The sequence below is a fragment of the Filicampus tigris genome, chromosome 7 (assembly GCF_054856515.1).
Source record: "Filicampus tigris isolate MCC_2025a chromosome 7, RoL_Ftig_1.0, whole genome shotgun sequence".
Lineage (NCBI taxonomy): Eukaryota > Metazoa > Chordata > Actinopteri > Syngnathiformes > Syngnathidae > Filicampus > Filicampus tigris.
In genome coordinates this window covers 3634270-3650755 of record NC_141223.1, presented here as the reverse complement: position 1 = coordinate 3650755, position 16486 = coordinate 3634270, and the positions used below count along the sequence as shown (strand labels likewise).

At 41.0% G+C, this 16486-nt stretch overlaps 1 protein-coding gene across 2 annotated transcripts; it reads right to left on the bottom strand.

Moving 5' to 3' along the window:
* Positions 1-2120: 2120 nt before the first annotated feature.
* Positions 2121-16107, bottom strand: igsf5b (immunoglobulin superfamily, member 5b). Of its 2 annotated transcripts, XM_086036663.1 has the most exons (10): positions 15982-16107; positions 14522-14618; positions 12856-13164; positions 10343-10470; positions 9278-9443; positions 8467-8598; positions 6379-6403; positions 4479-4567; positions 3480-3544; positions 2121-3244 (listed from the first exon to the last, which is right to left on the bottom strand). In XM_086036663.1, exons 2-10 carry the CDS (start codon positions 14568-14570, stop codon positions 3134-3136), a joined length of 1074 nt encoding a protein of 357 aa, XP_085892789.1. In that variant the 5' UTR covers positions 14571-14618; positions 15982-16107; the 3' UTR covers positions 2121-3133. The 2 variants fall into 2 exon arrangements, with proteins under 2 accessions (XP_085892789.1, XP_085892790.1); XM_086036664.1 differs by lacking the exon at positions 3480-3544.
* Between the last annotated feature and the right edge of the window lie 379 nt (positions 16108-16486).

Here is a 16486-nt window from a genome sequence, read left to right as displayed (position 1 = left end):
TCCACTAAAAATAATTCGCCAACTAGCGCCATCGTCAAGACACTTGCCTGACACCCCTTCTGCCTTTTCATCCGCCATGTTTGTTCACTCCGAAATCTCGAGGGGTTTTGCGAGATTTAAAGAAAAAAAAAAAACTTTATTTAATAATGTCAAATATAATAACAAATTGAACACAATTTGCATTTTAACACACACATGCAAAAAGAAAAAAACGACGCTAGGCGGTAAACATAAAATACCATACAAGAAGAAAATTAGTTATTTATATAAAAACATTATTCATTCATTATTATATAATGTTTGAATTCGTTAATGAAAACAGTGAAGCTAGGAATCCTTCCCATGACCTCACATTTATGAATACGAAATTTTGCCATTATTAAAAGTAAATTAATCAAATACAATTTAGATTTTCTCACATTTTTTCCACCAAAACCAAAAAGCTCTGACGTGAGAATATCTGCGAATGAAACACTGTCGTACGACGTGTGGTTTTTCAGCAACAGAAATGATGTTTCTGTTTTCACGACGACTTCATTCATGTGTTCCCTGCCTTCGTCCATATTGAAAGATCTTAACAGTTATTGAATGGAGTGAGTTATTATCGCCCCTAAAGGTAATTCATTCAAATGGATTTGCTGATCCCCTGACGTTTCGTACCGTGCCAACCGCAATTTACATGTCTTTTTCTTTCCCGAGAAAGCTCATAGCTTCAACGCAGCACTCGTATCAAGTTCAGCCAAGAGGTTTGACCGTTAAATATTTATGTATGTGCTTTGGGTTGCTGCCTGCTTGATCCTGACCCGACGCCCACTATACGCCTCTCCCTGATAGGCTGAGACGTATGCAGCTAATCAATGTTGCCAGAAGAGATCAATCAAACGCGCATGCAAGCGGAGCTCCAATCAGGATATGCATCAGCCTTCAATGAAATGAAAGTGTGTTTTCCATTCAACAAAACGCAACCCTCTGATTGGTTTTTTTTTCTTCTTTTTTTTTTTCTTGTAAGCACTTCCAGGAGGTGACAGATGACGTAAAGACGTTTCAGCAAGCTAGGTGACGCACGGCGAAACGACTTTCTCATCATTCCTTTTGAATAATCATATGTGACGCATAATCAAATAAACGTGGACCTTGGTTTAACCCTTGTGGGGGAAAAAAAGCAGAAATATGAAAATGGATGTACGGTCCTCAGCGGGCAAACCGCTTGTTTATGTGAGATGCATGTCATTTCCCCAAATGAAACGATGTGGAGAAGTCTGGCATATTCATAGACCTTCATCACCAACACTCCACCCTTCATCCTTTGCCATTATGAAATGCAAATGTTATGTCACCCTCTTCATGCGGAGATAAATCTGTTGTTGCGTGCGTCACTACGGAGATACTCTCGACCCTGCCACTGCTCAAACAATCACACTGTGTTCATTTGCACTCCGCTGACAGTTTCTCCTCAAGTCCTCCGTGACTTGAACAATGAATCGGAGACCCATAAAGAGAGCGAGAAGCAAGCGCGTATTTGATTATGGTTGTTCCGAAAACGCACTTAAACACCGGAACGGTCTTCCGTCTGCGGATTAGATGATGATGGCATGCACTTCCAGTTCAGTTCATATGCTGAAATGTGTCTTTGTCTGCCTCCGCATGCATAAAATCAATCCAAGCTAAGAGGGCCACAGAGAGACATCCTCGCCTCCACCAGGGCATCAATCAATGTGCAGCACAGGTTCCCCCCTGCAGTGGCACAGAGATATTCTTAGTAGCCAATTATTGAGCATGTGAAGGCAGGAAAGGAAGGAGGGGCTCCACGCGAACACATTTGCAGCAATATGGTTGTTTAAATAAACTGGAGGGAAATTTACTTTTTATTTTACCTGCTCATTATCAGGAGAAATGCTCCTGCAAAACCGGACTTCCACAGTTAACCGTTAAAATGTCAAATGCAAATGTTAGAATGTGTGAATTTTTTTTCAAAACTTTTTTCAATGTTATCCAAAGTTTAGCTGAATTTAATATAATTTCATATCAAATGTATAGTTGATTTGAAGCTTCTCTATGGTGAGTAAAAGGTACTGTTGAGAATTGTGCAAAGGTTTTCCTCAAAATAGTCAGAACATGGATATGATTCATTTTAATTTATTAATTTGAAATTATACCAAAACATGAAAACGGCAAATACCTAACAAAACTTCTTATATTATTTTTCCACTTTTTTTTAATGCAAATTTTAAAGTTTATGAATAATTTGGTTAATAATAATGTCTTAGAAGATATGTGCATGTATTTGCAGAAGATTTACAGACTGTTAAGTAAAATGCAAACACTAGAAATTGTATTTTTATTATTTTTGTTCATTATTATGTGAATATAAGTTGAGACATTTGTATTTATATGATCATTATATATCATGTTTAATATACTGTACATTGTTGTGATGATTTTTGGACATAAGTGCACTTGCAGCATTCACAGTGCATCCTCTTGACCGCTTCATTTGGTTGTGTTTTTACATTTTACAACAACGGTGAATTTATTTCCAAAGCTGGGCATTTTACTAAAAATTGAGCGTCTTATATTTGTCATCCATCTGCAGCGTGGGTACCCTTTCGTCGTCCGTCATTCGACTTTTTTTCCGGCGGGGGAAAAAAAATAGTACAGTACCCGTCTGTAGGCCGGTCTGCCTCTAATTTGAAACGGGCGTCCGTCGGCGAGTCTGACTAAGCTCCTCCCCCATGAAAATAGACTAATGACGGACTGCACACGAATGGCGGACTAAATAAAAGGTTTTCCATCTATGCTTATTCCGTCTATTTTCCCGTCTAGGTTTTCCCGTTAACCGTCAGCAAAACGGGCGTCCGTCAATGGACCGTCCGTAGAATGCTCGACTCTGCTTTTTTTCTACACTTTCTACATGAATTCAAATGTTACTTAAAATATTGCTTGTAGAGCTATTAAAGGTTTTGTCATAATTACGGAACACATTTTTTTTTTTCTCTAATCTTCTGTTATTCCTTTGCCATTAGAAGTTCCGCTGCAATGAAAAACTCTTGCAACTGCGGAGTGGCTTCCAAAAAAGCTGGACATCTCGATGAAAATACTTCGTATCCACATTCATGAAGCACATTGAATGTGTTCAAACGGTCGTGACTCTGCGGATGTTCTTAGAGTTCCCCTCTGAAAGGTGGAGGTGGGCGTGACCATCGCTATGTAAAGACAGGCTGCTAGATGTTACTACGTCAGGGACCTGAGGGACACAAAACGTGGATTTAGTAGAGAAGGGCTGGATGAAAACAAAAACTCCGTCTTGGTTGGTATTTTGTAAAAGGTTGAGAGCAGCAGTGAGTCTGAAGATGCTTTAGTGTCTTCATCCAGATCAGGTCAACCCTACCCCGGTAAATCAGTGATTGGAATCTTTCACCACTAGCAGACCAAAGAATCTTTCTGTCTCCCTATTCCGACGTTGGCTTCCTCTAGCTTACCTTTTCAACGCTGACCAAATCCATCTTGCTATGAATTTCCTTGATTATCTCTTTGTAAACAGCATCTGCAGGGTGTGAGAAAAATCCATTTAGCCCCATCTAAGCTAATTTTGGATTAGGTGTAATGCTTCAGAGGACTCGTGAACACAACGTCCAAAATTTGCCCCGATCTCTAGATGTGAATAATTTAATGAAGGTTAGTTGGGCCTATATTATGTCACTGCTGCTCATGTCGCAATGCTTTTTAACATTTGGAGGCTTGGACAAGAGAGCAAAGAAAATTGTCAACATTAAAACGTACGGTCATACACACGATAAAAACAGACAGGCGACCAAGCCGTTGAATCGGGTTGTCACGTCAAATGCGGCAATCTTGAACTGTTGCCAGACTTCAGAAGCAAAACTGATTTACTTGTTTGTATCATGCAGGGGCGTGGCGGCCATCGGGAATTTCTGGAAAATGTCTGGATTTTCCAGAACGGCCGATCTGTACCTGTATCGCCGATCAACTCCCATAGCATCACGTTCGCCGTCGCAACCGCACCCAACGGCCTCCCAACCCGCATCCCCCCCGTCGACCATTACATTTTGGCAATTCCGTACACAAATATTCCCGGGGCGAATTTTGGACCAAGTACATCCCTGCAGGTATCATGTGTCATTAGGATGCAGGTGTGCCGGATTAAAAATGAACCACAGGGGAGCTACAGAAAGAGAATCCGAACGAATCATAATTGTGACGTTCATGTTTTCTGGAACCCAACGTAATGAGCGTTCAGAGCAAGAATCCATCAGGGTGTTTGCGAAATTGGAAAAGCACTTCAATAAATCTGAAGATGTTCACCACGCGATCAGTCCCTGAGTGTTTTTTTTTTTCACGGAATACTTAGTCTCACTCGAGTAAGTTTTGAGGACTACTTGTAATTTTTACTCGAACCTTAATATTCTAAATTGGACTTACTTAAGTCCAATTTACCCACCTCTGCTTATGATACTCACCTGTTGTGCTCTCACTCATATATCCCAAGTTGACCCTTCCACCAGTAGACTCAGCAGGCAAACTTTGTCCATCGCTCCTTTCCTCACACCTGCAATTACCCAAATGCATAAGTAAGGCTCACATTTAGCACAGAACCACTTCAAAAAAAAAAAAAAAGGTTCTGATGCTCCTAACCTAAGGTAGTTTATTATCAGATGTGCTTATACTTTGCCGTAACACGTGACAGCAGTTTGAAAGTTCATGCTCCATTTCAGTCAATTCCCTCAGTGTGCTACCCAAAGCTGTGACGATAGTCGCCAGCTCGGCCGGGCAATCCCGGAGAGGCGTGTTGCATTTGAACAGAAAGTGCCGTGCAAAAAAAAAACGTCTCGTGTGTCTCGATGTTTTCCAATTGAAGGAAAACTAAAGCGGCGTCCTGAGGCGAGGAGTTTCTCGTCTGCTCCCCGTTGAGAGCTGGACGGACCACATGGAGCTCTTAGGGTCAAAAGCAAAACACGTTTCACTTCTCCAGTGTCACACTACAGCAAGTGTGCCCAGCCCGCAAGATCATTTTATGGCCCACAAAAGCAAATAAGTCTACTTTTTTTTTTTTTTCTTTAGCTTGTTTTTTCGACGGTTCAAATCCTCCTTAAATTGAGAGGACAGTTGCCATGGGTTACCACCTCCACTCAGTCGTAAACAGTGTTTACCAAACACGGTTATCAGCAGTTAAGTATCAATGATACTGCTTCGGCAACTACTCGCAGAAATCAGTCCAGGAAATCGTTTTTTTTTTTGTTTTTTTTCACTTTGACCTCCACACAATCTTCACTTCCTCTTTCTCAGAGCCACTCATGTCCCAGGCCGCTTGATCCTCGACGCGGGCTTCGTTTCCAAGAGGAGCCAACTCGGGGCATGATGATGACATCACGGGCTCTTTTTAAAGGCGTTCCTGTGAATGATATCTGCGCTGCTGCAAGTCGGACCCTCGCCGCACCCATTTGTTCAGTTCAGAAGAATCTGTATCTTATACCAGAGCTTTTACACCTTGTCTCTTTCATTCGGGGAACAAAAGTGATACAAATTTATAACCTTTGCGTTGAGCGACGTTATGTACGGATTTTTCCTGAAATGTTTGGTTTGGTCCGGAGTTACGCTGTGTTCTTGGAATGGGGACGAAACTGCTTCCTCTTAAAGATGCTAACATTTCAGATTGTTAGCATGACTGCTTCAAATTTCAAATCGCTTCTACCGTGTTTGGCACTGACAAATTGTTTTCTGCCTTTGCGCCGCAACAGGAAACAAACGGAGAAAGAAGGAGACAGACAAGAAAGAGGACATGACTCTGACAGCAAGAAGACGCCAGCTGTGCTGCCAACTCAGCAAATTTGATGCCATAATGAGCAACTTTCCCGCCCCCGTGTAGTGACTTTTGTTTCGAAAAACAGCAACAAATCTAGCAATTGTGAACTCTGGTTATAGACTTGTTGATGTTCATTTTCGGAACATCACGATAGACCCGATAACAGAGATTTAACATTTTCTAACAGATTCATCTCTAGTTGGGAACAAAGAATGTCCTCTCAAAGCAGTCATTTATCACAGGCCTTTTATTGTTCATATCATTAAGTGCACTGTCAGTAAGGAATATGTTTTACGAGACTCGGTCCTCTTCCCTGGAAACGCAATAAAATGGAGTTCAGCGTGTGGAGCAAAATGTTGACAAAATATGCGCGCTATATCTGCCTCTTAAAGAAGCCAAAAACATTCATGTTTATTTTGGTGCAAGCTATTTTTAAAATCACAACTGACAATAAAAGTACCCTCGCTTTTAAGGACGCTTTATTGGCAATTAATTGGCCCCGCACCAGTTAAGAATCCACTATTTAAGGAAATCCCCAAAGACATTTGAGATCTTACCTTATTGTATCCTGTGTGCTTCTCTCTGAAAGGCAAAGAGAGAGTTTTTTTTTTTGTGGTTGGTTTTTTTTTGTTTTTTTTTTAGCACAGGACTACTCTAGAAACGCCCGAAAGTTCCCGTTCCATTGACCACAAAGCCACTGTGCCATTTCAGTGCATCGAAAAAGCAGGACCTCTGTAAAATGCGGCAGCAATGATTAGTTTTGGATTCCGCTCTAATAGCCTCCAGTTAGCTGATGTGTTAATGAGTTTTGTAACAAGGCTTCTACATCAAATAACAAGGCTGTAGACAATGTTAGGCCCCGTGAGACGTATAAAACCGTTACTGTTGCGGGGAGAGAAACTGCCTCTGCCGTTATATTAGAAAAAAAAAATAATAATAAAAAAAAATCCCCCTCGCTCAAGTGTCTGAGGGGAACCAGGGCAGCTCGTTGTATTTTTCCAACAATTGCAAAGCGCAGTTAACTCCAACATATGGCTTGATTAAAGGGAACGGTAAAGCAACTTCATTGAGATGCAAAACGTTCCTCCTGCATTTCTCGGGCTCAAGCTTTAAGATGTAAGAATCCGAGTCAAAAGGAGCAGTGAGGGACGGAATCAGCTGCTCGGGATAATCCCTTCGCCCCGAACCACAGCCGTGAGTCAGTTACACTGCTTTCCAATCAGTTACAGGGATTACAACAACTTCTAAATGCGTGGCTCCAGGCATTTTTTTTTTGTTTTTTTTTTGTTGTTGTGCTGGGGAGAGACAAGCTTCCTCGGCCTTTAATGATCCCCTCCGAGTGGACACTCCAGAGCCATTTCTGCAACACACCTACTTCTTAGCCACACTAATGTATAGACTGCACTATTTCCAGTCCCCAGCCTTATTAAAAGCTTCCAAAGTATTGACCACATCACAAATCAGATTAGGAGCTGCAGTAAAAGTGTCACACTCAAGACTGCAGTGACTTTAAACATTAGTAATGGGGTTTGTCGCATTTCTGTAACCAATTGCTTTTTGTACACTTAAAAAAAAAAATGGCGGACCAAGCATAGCCCATCTTTTCCGTCTATGTAATCGTCTATTTTCGCCCGTGAGGCTTCAAAGGTTTTGTTGGCCGAGGTCCTCAAAGTTCCTCAAAGGTCCATAAAGATCCAAAAAGGTCCTGAAAGGACACGCATTTAGTCGACCGCGGTGAGACTTTTTTCCCGTTGGACGCAGCCGAGGTCCTCAAAGGTCCATAAAGGATGAAAAAGGTCCTAAAACGAGACGCATTCGGTCGAACCGCCGTGAGGCTTCCATGCCACGGTGAGCCTTTCGTTTCAAATATCGCCCAGCGGGGGGTGCTAGTGGTAGTTTGTCAAAGTTGGTAGTCGGAAACGCTATCGGAAGCCCGTTTGAAATGATGGTCGGATCGCCCTATAGGCGGATAAACGTACACATTTTTTGTCAAATGCCCAGCTCTGCAGTATATTTTTGTCGTGATCGCAATGCATTAAATGATATATGTTACCAATAATATATCAAATAATAGTTTAGAATACAGGAAGGTGAATTCAGTTCCTTGAAATCCCTCATTCTGTTCAAGAGTTCACTGAAATTGAAAGAGTCTGCATGAAAGCTCTTCATGATACTGGATGGTCTGCTACATAATATACATTATGTATTTCTGTTGCCTTCCATCCCGTGTCCCCGCAATACCCCCCCCCGTTTGAGCACACACCTCCAGTTTATAGTGTTAGTCTATAGGAACCTGTGAAAAGACTCCAAGTTGTTGCTGGTCGCCTCTTGCACAAAAGTCTCTCGTGTAGTTGTCGGCGATCCTTGTTGACCGCATCGAACCAACCCTGTAGTCATCCGACTGACAAACTTACATGTTCAAAAATGCTCATCTAAAAGTAGCAATACATCCCCGCTGACAACTAATGTTCTCTATACACGCCGAAAAAATATTGCGTGTCCTTGGTGAAGGCCAACATCGCACAGTGTGACCGCTTTGCTTCTTCATTATACTTTAATCATAGTCTCTGTACAGAAGTGAGAAGGGGAGAGGCGATACTTTTTTTTTTCTCCCACCCTAAGCAATTTAAACAAAAAGTGCATACTTGCTTGTCTCCTTTCTTTGTAGCAGAGGACAGTGCAGATGCAGAGCAGGAGGAGCAGGAGAAGCGCGGTGAGGGAGGACGTTACCGCCAACGGGACTGTGCAGCCATCTTCATCCTGCACCACCTCCGCAACTGAGGAGAGGAGGTCACATTGGGAAAGAGACCGAAACTTGGGATCGTGTACCGATAAGTTGACTGCCGTTTGGTAAACAGGCCGTAAGGAGAAATAGTGTTGCAGCACTGCACAACTGGTTCAAACCAGAATAAATCCACTGATCTTCCTTTTGTCTAAATGCTATTTCATTTTGAAAGAAGAAAAATCCCAAATGCTTCCACACCAGAAATCCGGTGATTTATTAAAACATGTTCTGAAGTAAAAAAATAAATAAAACAAAAGTAACTATCTGGCAGACTCATAGCAACAGATCAACAGAACTGCTTGATTTTCACTTGGAGGCAGATTGTATATTTCAGTTTTCTCACTGGCCAGTATAGGGCAGTTATAACTGCGCCTTGTGAATTCCGCCCGGCAACAAGCAGCTGCACCAAAATGAAGTAGTACCACACCATTTTTCTTTCGGTAGGTATCATTCTTAACCACTTGACCACGGCTGCCCCCAAGAAAGAATACTCTAGGTTTCTTGACACAGTATAGCCTGCTTTCTTTTTTTTACTTTTTCGCGGCGACTTGTTGCTAGGCAGAATTCACAGGGCTTGAGCCTGCCAGCCACACACCTATTGCAGGTGGTTCTGGAACATATCCGCCAAGGTAATCGGATTTCACTGTAATTTGACGCTGGCGGTGTCTCACCTACTGTCAGACGGACGCTGCTCATCAGTGGCGCGGAGAGGGCGGACACTGAGGCCAGACAGTTAACACATGAGGTTTTTGTCGCAGTCATGCTGAGGTTGCTGCTCACAGTGAACAGTGTCTTTCCGCTCTGTTCACTGCTCAGGTTGTATTCACTCTGGCTCAACTCCACACCATAACCCAGAGAGACAAACGTATTATTATTTGTTACATATTAGCAGACTGAAAACATTTTCCGGAAAAAAAAAAAGGATGCCTTGGTTCTAACTCAGCCATGTTGTTATCAAGGCCAGTTCTGAATGTAAACAATCGGCACAAGGACGCTTCAGGGTGGCCGAACACAAGTGACTGAAACTGAAACAGCTATGGAAGCCCAAAGTAGTCAAAATTAAAGAAATAAAAGCAACAACTTGAAATAAATACTATTTTGATAGATAAGAGACAACTATATCCTATGGCCATTCAATTGTTAAATAAAGTAATATTATCATGGAATATGTTCTTAATATTCTTTAATATCTACATTTTAAAATTTCATCATGAGTAAATATTTGGAAAAAAATATCTTTGGGTTGACTTCCGCTTTACATTAACTTTTTATTTTCCAAGATTTTATCAAATTAAAAAAAGGTTCTTTTTTTTTTTTTAACAAAGTCAATTTTTATTTCATAATGTCCTTTTCCACAATGGTCTTTTTATTTCCTAATGCCATTTTTCAGCACAATGATTTGGTCTGTCAATCAGGTCACATGAGGCGGAGCCAGTGATATGACTGGCCGGGCCACGGACAGAATGGCTGCGGGAGAGAAGTCTGTTAATTATCAAAATAAGATCTATTTCAAAATGTTGTTTTTATTTATTTAATTTGGACACTTTTGGGCTTCCCAAAAACATATTGTGTTTGGGGATGAGAGCCGCATACTTCTTTTCTTAAGCCGCTGTACATAAATTTCACACATAAGAGCCGTGTCGCTGCATAATGTTAGCCAGACATCAGTATCTCATTCTAACAGAGACTGGTATCACAAACATGTCGAGCAGGTATGATTCTTCTTCTTTGTTTACCTTTTTACCGTTGACTTCCCAATACAAAGAAGGCTCAGGGTACCATCCCACGGCGTCACACTCAAACTGGACCAACTGCCCTTTTAAAGCTGTTGTGTTGCCTCCAAAGACTTTCACAGTGCCTTTTTCTGAAATAAAACAACAGACGCACATTTATGTAGTGCTTTAACGTCTGCCTCATAGTTGAATCCAGGATCAGGCCCTCCTGTGCGGACTTAGGTTCACTGAAGTCTCCAAATCGTCCATAGGTGTGAATGTGAGTGTCAATGTTGTTTCACGACATGTCTATGTCCTGTGATTGATTAGCAACCAGTCAAGACTGTCGCCCAAGGTATGCTGGTGATAGGCTCCAGCTCACCCTTGACCCTAAAATTATGCAAATGTGACAGGAAATAAGTCCAGGTAATATTAAAATGAATATCTGTAACTGTATGTCCCAGCCAACAAGATTAAACAGGCTTTTGAAAAATAAAAATAAAAATTGAACCACAATTCTAACGATGTTTTCAAACCGATTTATACCCAGTTTCACGAAGCTTTACACATGTTCAATATCTTACTTGCCTCCCTCTTTTTTTTTTCTTAAGCCACAAAGGAAAAAACAGTTAAACAAAAACTTAAAGCCGAAGTCAATCCCAACATATATTTTTTTTATGAATAGGTTCTTTTGTAGGTCCACTAGTTGAAACACAGCATTCTGATTAATATTGTGTTTGTGGAATATGAGTTAAGCTACAAAATCTGCCCGTTTTCAGCCATCTCCGGGGGCGGCCATTTTGTCACTTCTGTCGACTGGAAAACGACATCACAGATGCTCGGGGCTCAGATGACGACCAATCATAGCTCGGCTTCAGAAAAAAGCTGAGCCGTGATTGGCCGTAATGTCATCTTCAGTCGACAGAAGTGACAAAATGGCCGCCCCCGGAGATGGCTAAAACGGGTGGATTTTGTTGCTTATCACATATTTCAAATGAATCATATTGCCTTGTTTCAACTAGTGGGGTTAAACAATGTGGCAAAGCATTAAGAAATATTTCATATATGAGTTCTTCATATAGCGCATTTTCACCTTTTAAAGGTGGTCTGGAACATACTGTACCCATGATAAACAGCAGCTCACTGTAACACTTTGGAAAAGAGATCCATGAGGTTTGTTCACTGCAGGGGATCTCTTTGTTGATACGTTGGGCCGTCATTTGAGAGCAGCTGGTCTGCATCAACAGCACCGATTTGCTCAAAAGGAGCATCTTTAAATTACAACAACAAAAAAGACCAAGAGTGGCAGAAGACATCCTCCCTCGCCCCTATACGGACAATTAAAGATAGAGAGAGGATCCGCGGCAGATTTGTGGCTCCCTTCCAGCACTGTGTGTGAGGCTGCAGTACACAAATCACAGAGTTGCTGACTGTTAAGTGGACGTGCCAGGATGCACCGTTAATTCCAAGGCTGTGTCAGGTCAGAGCAATCGTCTGCTTCCAGCCAGCCAGAGGGGCGTGTGGTGTGCGTGGTGTGTGTCGTGGAGGGCGGAGTGCTGCTTCACTAACAGTACTATTAATGAGCGAACATGTCAGCGGGGGATTTGCAGTTCTGGCAAGCTAGGGAGGCTCTTTTTTTTTTATTATTATTATTATTTTTTTTATAATATATTGGAAAAGGTGATGGTTCTTTGGATTCCTCTTGCTTTTTTTCTGCCGTACAGTATTTCCCACACTGTTCGCTGGTGTTTAAATTTCGCTGAGTTCTCAATTTAAGGGCTAGGATGCAAACAAGCGGAAGGATAAGGTCACTGAAGCAAAGGTCTATACAAATCTTGTGGCATTTAATGACTTGTCAACTCATCGGAGATATTCTATTTCCATGAGGGTGAATAATGAACGCTGTGTCAGCAGCAATAGTCGATACTGTATATTTCACGACATGGTTTATTTGTGATTAGAGGAAATATGGCGTCTTTTAATCACGTGTCCTATGGGATTGTACGTAGGTAAAGATCCATGCGCAAAGAGTTGTATATTTAAAAACACGGGCATGGGGAGCACAACTATCAAGCGTTTAGCAGTTATTATCTTACAAGACTTTCAATTTGTTCTCATCAACGGTTCTAATCAAACGTAAGTCTCCAGTTCCTTTCAAGGGAAACTACAACGCAGCTTGAAAACAGCAAAATGCATGTTTTTCTCTGGCTGAGCTCATACGCTGAAGCAGCAGCAGTGCGTGGGTGGCTGCAATCAAAGCAACATTTGCTACTCTTTTTTTGTCCTCATCAAGGTTATGTTCAGTGCGTTTTGCAACTCGCGGTGCGGTGGGTTTTAGTGCTCGTGTCTTCTAGACGCAAGAAGATGCGAAGCTGAGGGAAGTCTTTTTTTTTTCCTGTGAAATTTCAAACATCTTCTTCCCCTCAAAAAAACTGATTTCAGTTAGGTACACTATGTCAAAATGAACTCAATCGTTTTTTTTTAGTATCCTAAAAAAAAAAAAAAATTAGAAAATTAGACACATATGTGATATTGACCTTGAACAAAGAGCGTTGCTGTTTTCTTGTCATTGCCTTCGAGGTTACAGCTCACTTGTCCCTCATGGAGACTCTCCACACGCTTGAGAACAAACACCCAACCGTCTCCATTGCGGCTTTTCTCTGCCGTCAGATTGGGGTCGGGGGAGGAAAGCACGCCGTGAATTCTGGAGATGGTGACCACCACTGCGCTGTTCAGCTCCCACAGCATAACGTCCCACACTGCACTCTGGGTAGTGCAGGTAAAGCGGGCCTCGTCCCCGCTAAGGACTGCCAAGCTGACGGGAGACAGCTTTAAAAGGGTGGAAACTGCAAAAAAAAAAATCAAAGGAGAATACTGAAGTTATTGTTTTGACACTTTTGAGGAAATTAATAAAAATTATTGCTTTTGTCTAGCAAAGCCAGAAAACACATCATGTACAAGATGCTAACTTTGTATCACCTGCACGATATTAATTACCTGAGGGGTACATTCCGGGTGCCCATTTTGCTTGCCGATTGACGAATGACGGGACACCTTTTAAAAAGTGACTGACGAATGACGGAAGGCTGGTGTTCATCCGTCACAATCATAATCCGTCACTGGCGGACGCCCGTTGGGGAGGTGGGGGGGGGGGGGGGGGGGGACTGACTGACGAACAACGGACTTCTGACAGACTAACTGACGGACTGACGGTTACAATTCAGTTCGTCATGAAAAATGACGGACTGACGAATGACGGACGGCTACCCTGGCCGCTGACGGATGCCAAATGACGGACCAGCAGAATTTTGTAAAATACCCACCTCTGTTAATTACGTTCAACACGAATTTCTGAGAAAAATGCGCCCTAAAAGCTCATCCAAAAACAAGTGTTCAAATATGAGTCGGGCATAATGTCACAGACGACCTCAGAGTAAGATGCTAACGCCGAAGATTTCTAGCCTCATTCGGCTACTTCGTCCATTATATTGTTTTGTTTTTATATTGCTAATTTTAAATTGATTAATAACCAAAGCAGACTCTACAAATCCCTGCATATTCAAAACAATAAACGTAGCTAGCTAGCTAGCTAGCTAGCTATAGCTAGCTATTTGAAAAATAGACTGAAATTGGCAAACATTCTAGAATGGATTGGACAAGAGGTTCCACACATTATTAGCAGTCTCGCATAAAAGGAGAAAGCAAGCTCATAACAACGCGCAAAGAAATATGGACTAATTGGTTCACACCACAATACTAAGGGTGATGTATCACTCCTTTGCGGTGAACTTGGCATACAGCATCATAAATTATGCATCCATTTAGGAAATGAGGCCTGCCAAATCGAAAAAAAAAAAAAAAAATCTGGGCCAAACAAACAGTTTATCGCAATCAGAGAATGGCACACTAATGAGCATCATTTGAACTTACTCCTTTTGGGACTAAAGAACCAGTGGCTGAATTCCCATGGCCACTGACGCCGTCTTACTGCCATTATTTGGAAGGAAATTCATAACAAAGTGCAGCGAGATCATTAGCTGCTCCTCTAACTAGATGGTCCGTGGGTGTAAACAGAAGTAGTGGCGCACTTCAACACAAGCACTCTGGTAGTTAATGCATACTTTACTGGCCTCTGTGACATCATCATCATCATCATCATCACCAGTCAGACAGGTGGCAATTTGCTTTATGTTCAACTCTCACCTTGAGTGCTGCACAACAGAAGAACCACCGACAGAACAAAAATGTCCATAATTATGCATTTCAGTGGCGGTAATCCATTAATCACAGCAGAGGGGACCTGGAAATAAAAGAATCAATGACTGCGTAGAAGCATGATCAGTCGTCATATTGGTTTGAACATTTTTTTTTTTTAAGTTGACACAAACTACATCCGGCCAAAACAATCGGTATGTCGATATACACGCGCATGAGATCCATTAAGAGATGCATCAACGTTTCTACCTTTCAAAATATTGCTCATGAGTTATTATTTTGGTAATGTGGTTGTTGCTTGCTCTTAGGAGCCCAAAAGAAATACATTTCATTGCTAGAAAAGCAAATTGCAAGCGCACTCTTTGAATGCATCAATCAAAACTGAGCAATATAATCAAAGTAAAAAGAGACTTTCTGCTAAACATTATGTATGTACTGAATCATATTAAAGCATTTTAATGTGCGGGTATGAAGTGTCCCGTTAGTGTGAAGTCATGTCTAATCAGGCAGAAAGTATTGCACATTAAAGACAGAATAATTACTCAACAATAATAAAACTGGCTATAAAACAATACATTAAAATAGCAAAGGATTAATTAAAGCAATGGGAAAATGTGGCCACTTAACAGACTGTACAGGAAGTCCTGTGGGGAAAATAAAATGACATGGTGGTTCCCATAAAATGTAGCTCATCTTGGAGTAAATTCATTTTTGCTAGTGGGAAAACACAAAACTACATACACGGCATATAATAATTTGTGTTACCTCTGCTACAAGTAACCAATTTAGTGTTACATTTGGTTATTATTTTGTTGTGGGTAAGGCTGCTCGATTATGAAAAAAAAAAATATGAGTCACGATTATTTTGGTAATAATTGAAATCACGATTATTCAAATGATTATTTAATTTTTGGGTACAAAACAAGGAAAAAAAAAAAAAAAACATTAAAAAAAAAACACAAATAAATACTTTTGGACCAAACAAAATTATAAAATTAGTTATTATAAAATATAAAAAGGTGCAAATAAATTCAAGTATGATTTCCTTGTGCAAACAAACTGTGTGTTGGCTATGAATGAATATTAATAATCGTTTTTTACGATTATGCCAATTTTGTAATCGTGTCGTGTAATAATCGTAATTGTAATTGAATTTTGATTAATTGCACAGCCCTAGTTTTTTTTTAATTCTTTCTATGATTGTTTAACACGTTTATGTATCATTTAGCTTTTTGGGGGTATTTTATCATTTTCGACTTTGGTGTGATGCATACAGAGATCAGCAAAATAAATCCAATCTAAATAAACTCGACTCTTGAGTATTTTTTTTCTCCCAACCGTGCAGTGCAACACACTCAAATTCTAATGTGCCTGTACAAATGACGATAAGTCAATATTGTATTGTATTCTATTCTATTCTAAAGTACGATTAAATGTGTTTGACTTACCTCATTATCACTGTGGAACAACAGTAAAAATCGCACGCGAGAAAAATATCTTTCAGTGATACGGAACTTCTAGATGTGTGGGGCTCCGCTACATCACCCAAAAAAGTCTTGTTAAATATTAGCCAAATGAACTTTGCCCAGCAACCCAAACTGATGCTGGTACACACAAACACGCACACGCACACGCACACACAGTGTGCCTCAGACAGCAAATAGTGGCCCTTGTATAGGCACATTTCCCACGGGGGCACAAAAATAAAACCCAGTAAGTGAATGGATCCCCAAACTGGATAATGCTTGTGTATGTTGTGCACCGCGCTGCAAGGTTTAATTGAAAATCATCATTTGTCAACTTTTGCGACAGCTCTCATATGGGACCGTATGAGATTGAGAGGTGTGAGAGAACAAAGGTTTCTTTGTGGAAGTGCGGAAACGGCCTACTGCTTTCAAAGAGCACATACATCATTCCGCTCAGTGAAGGTCAGGCGGCAAAGAAATATTTACC

What these genes read in the sequence shown, in the direction of transcription:
- igsf5b (XM_086036663.1), bottom strand. Translation starts at nt 14,570, where the DNA reads ATGGACATTTTTGTTCTGTCGGTGGTTCTTCTGTTGTGCAGCACTCAA. An exon ending in CAAAGAAAGGAGACAAGCAA is followed by an intron (nt 6,404 to 8,466) that starts GTATGCACTTTT and finishes TTTGCCTTTCAG; the next exon opens with AGAGAAGCACACAGGATACA. An exon ending in TATGAGTGAGAGCACAACAG is followed by an intron (nt 3,545 to 4,478) that starts GTGAGTATCATA and finishes CACACCCTGCAG; the next exon opens with ATGCTGTTTACAAAGAGATA.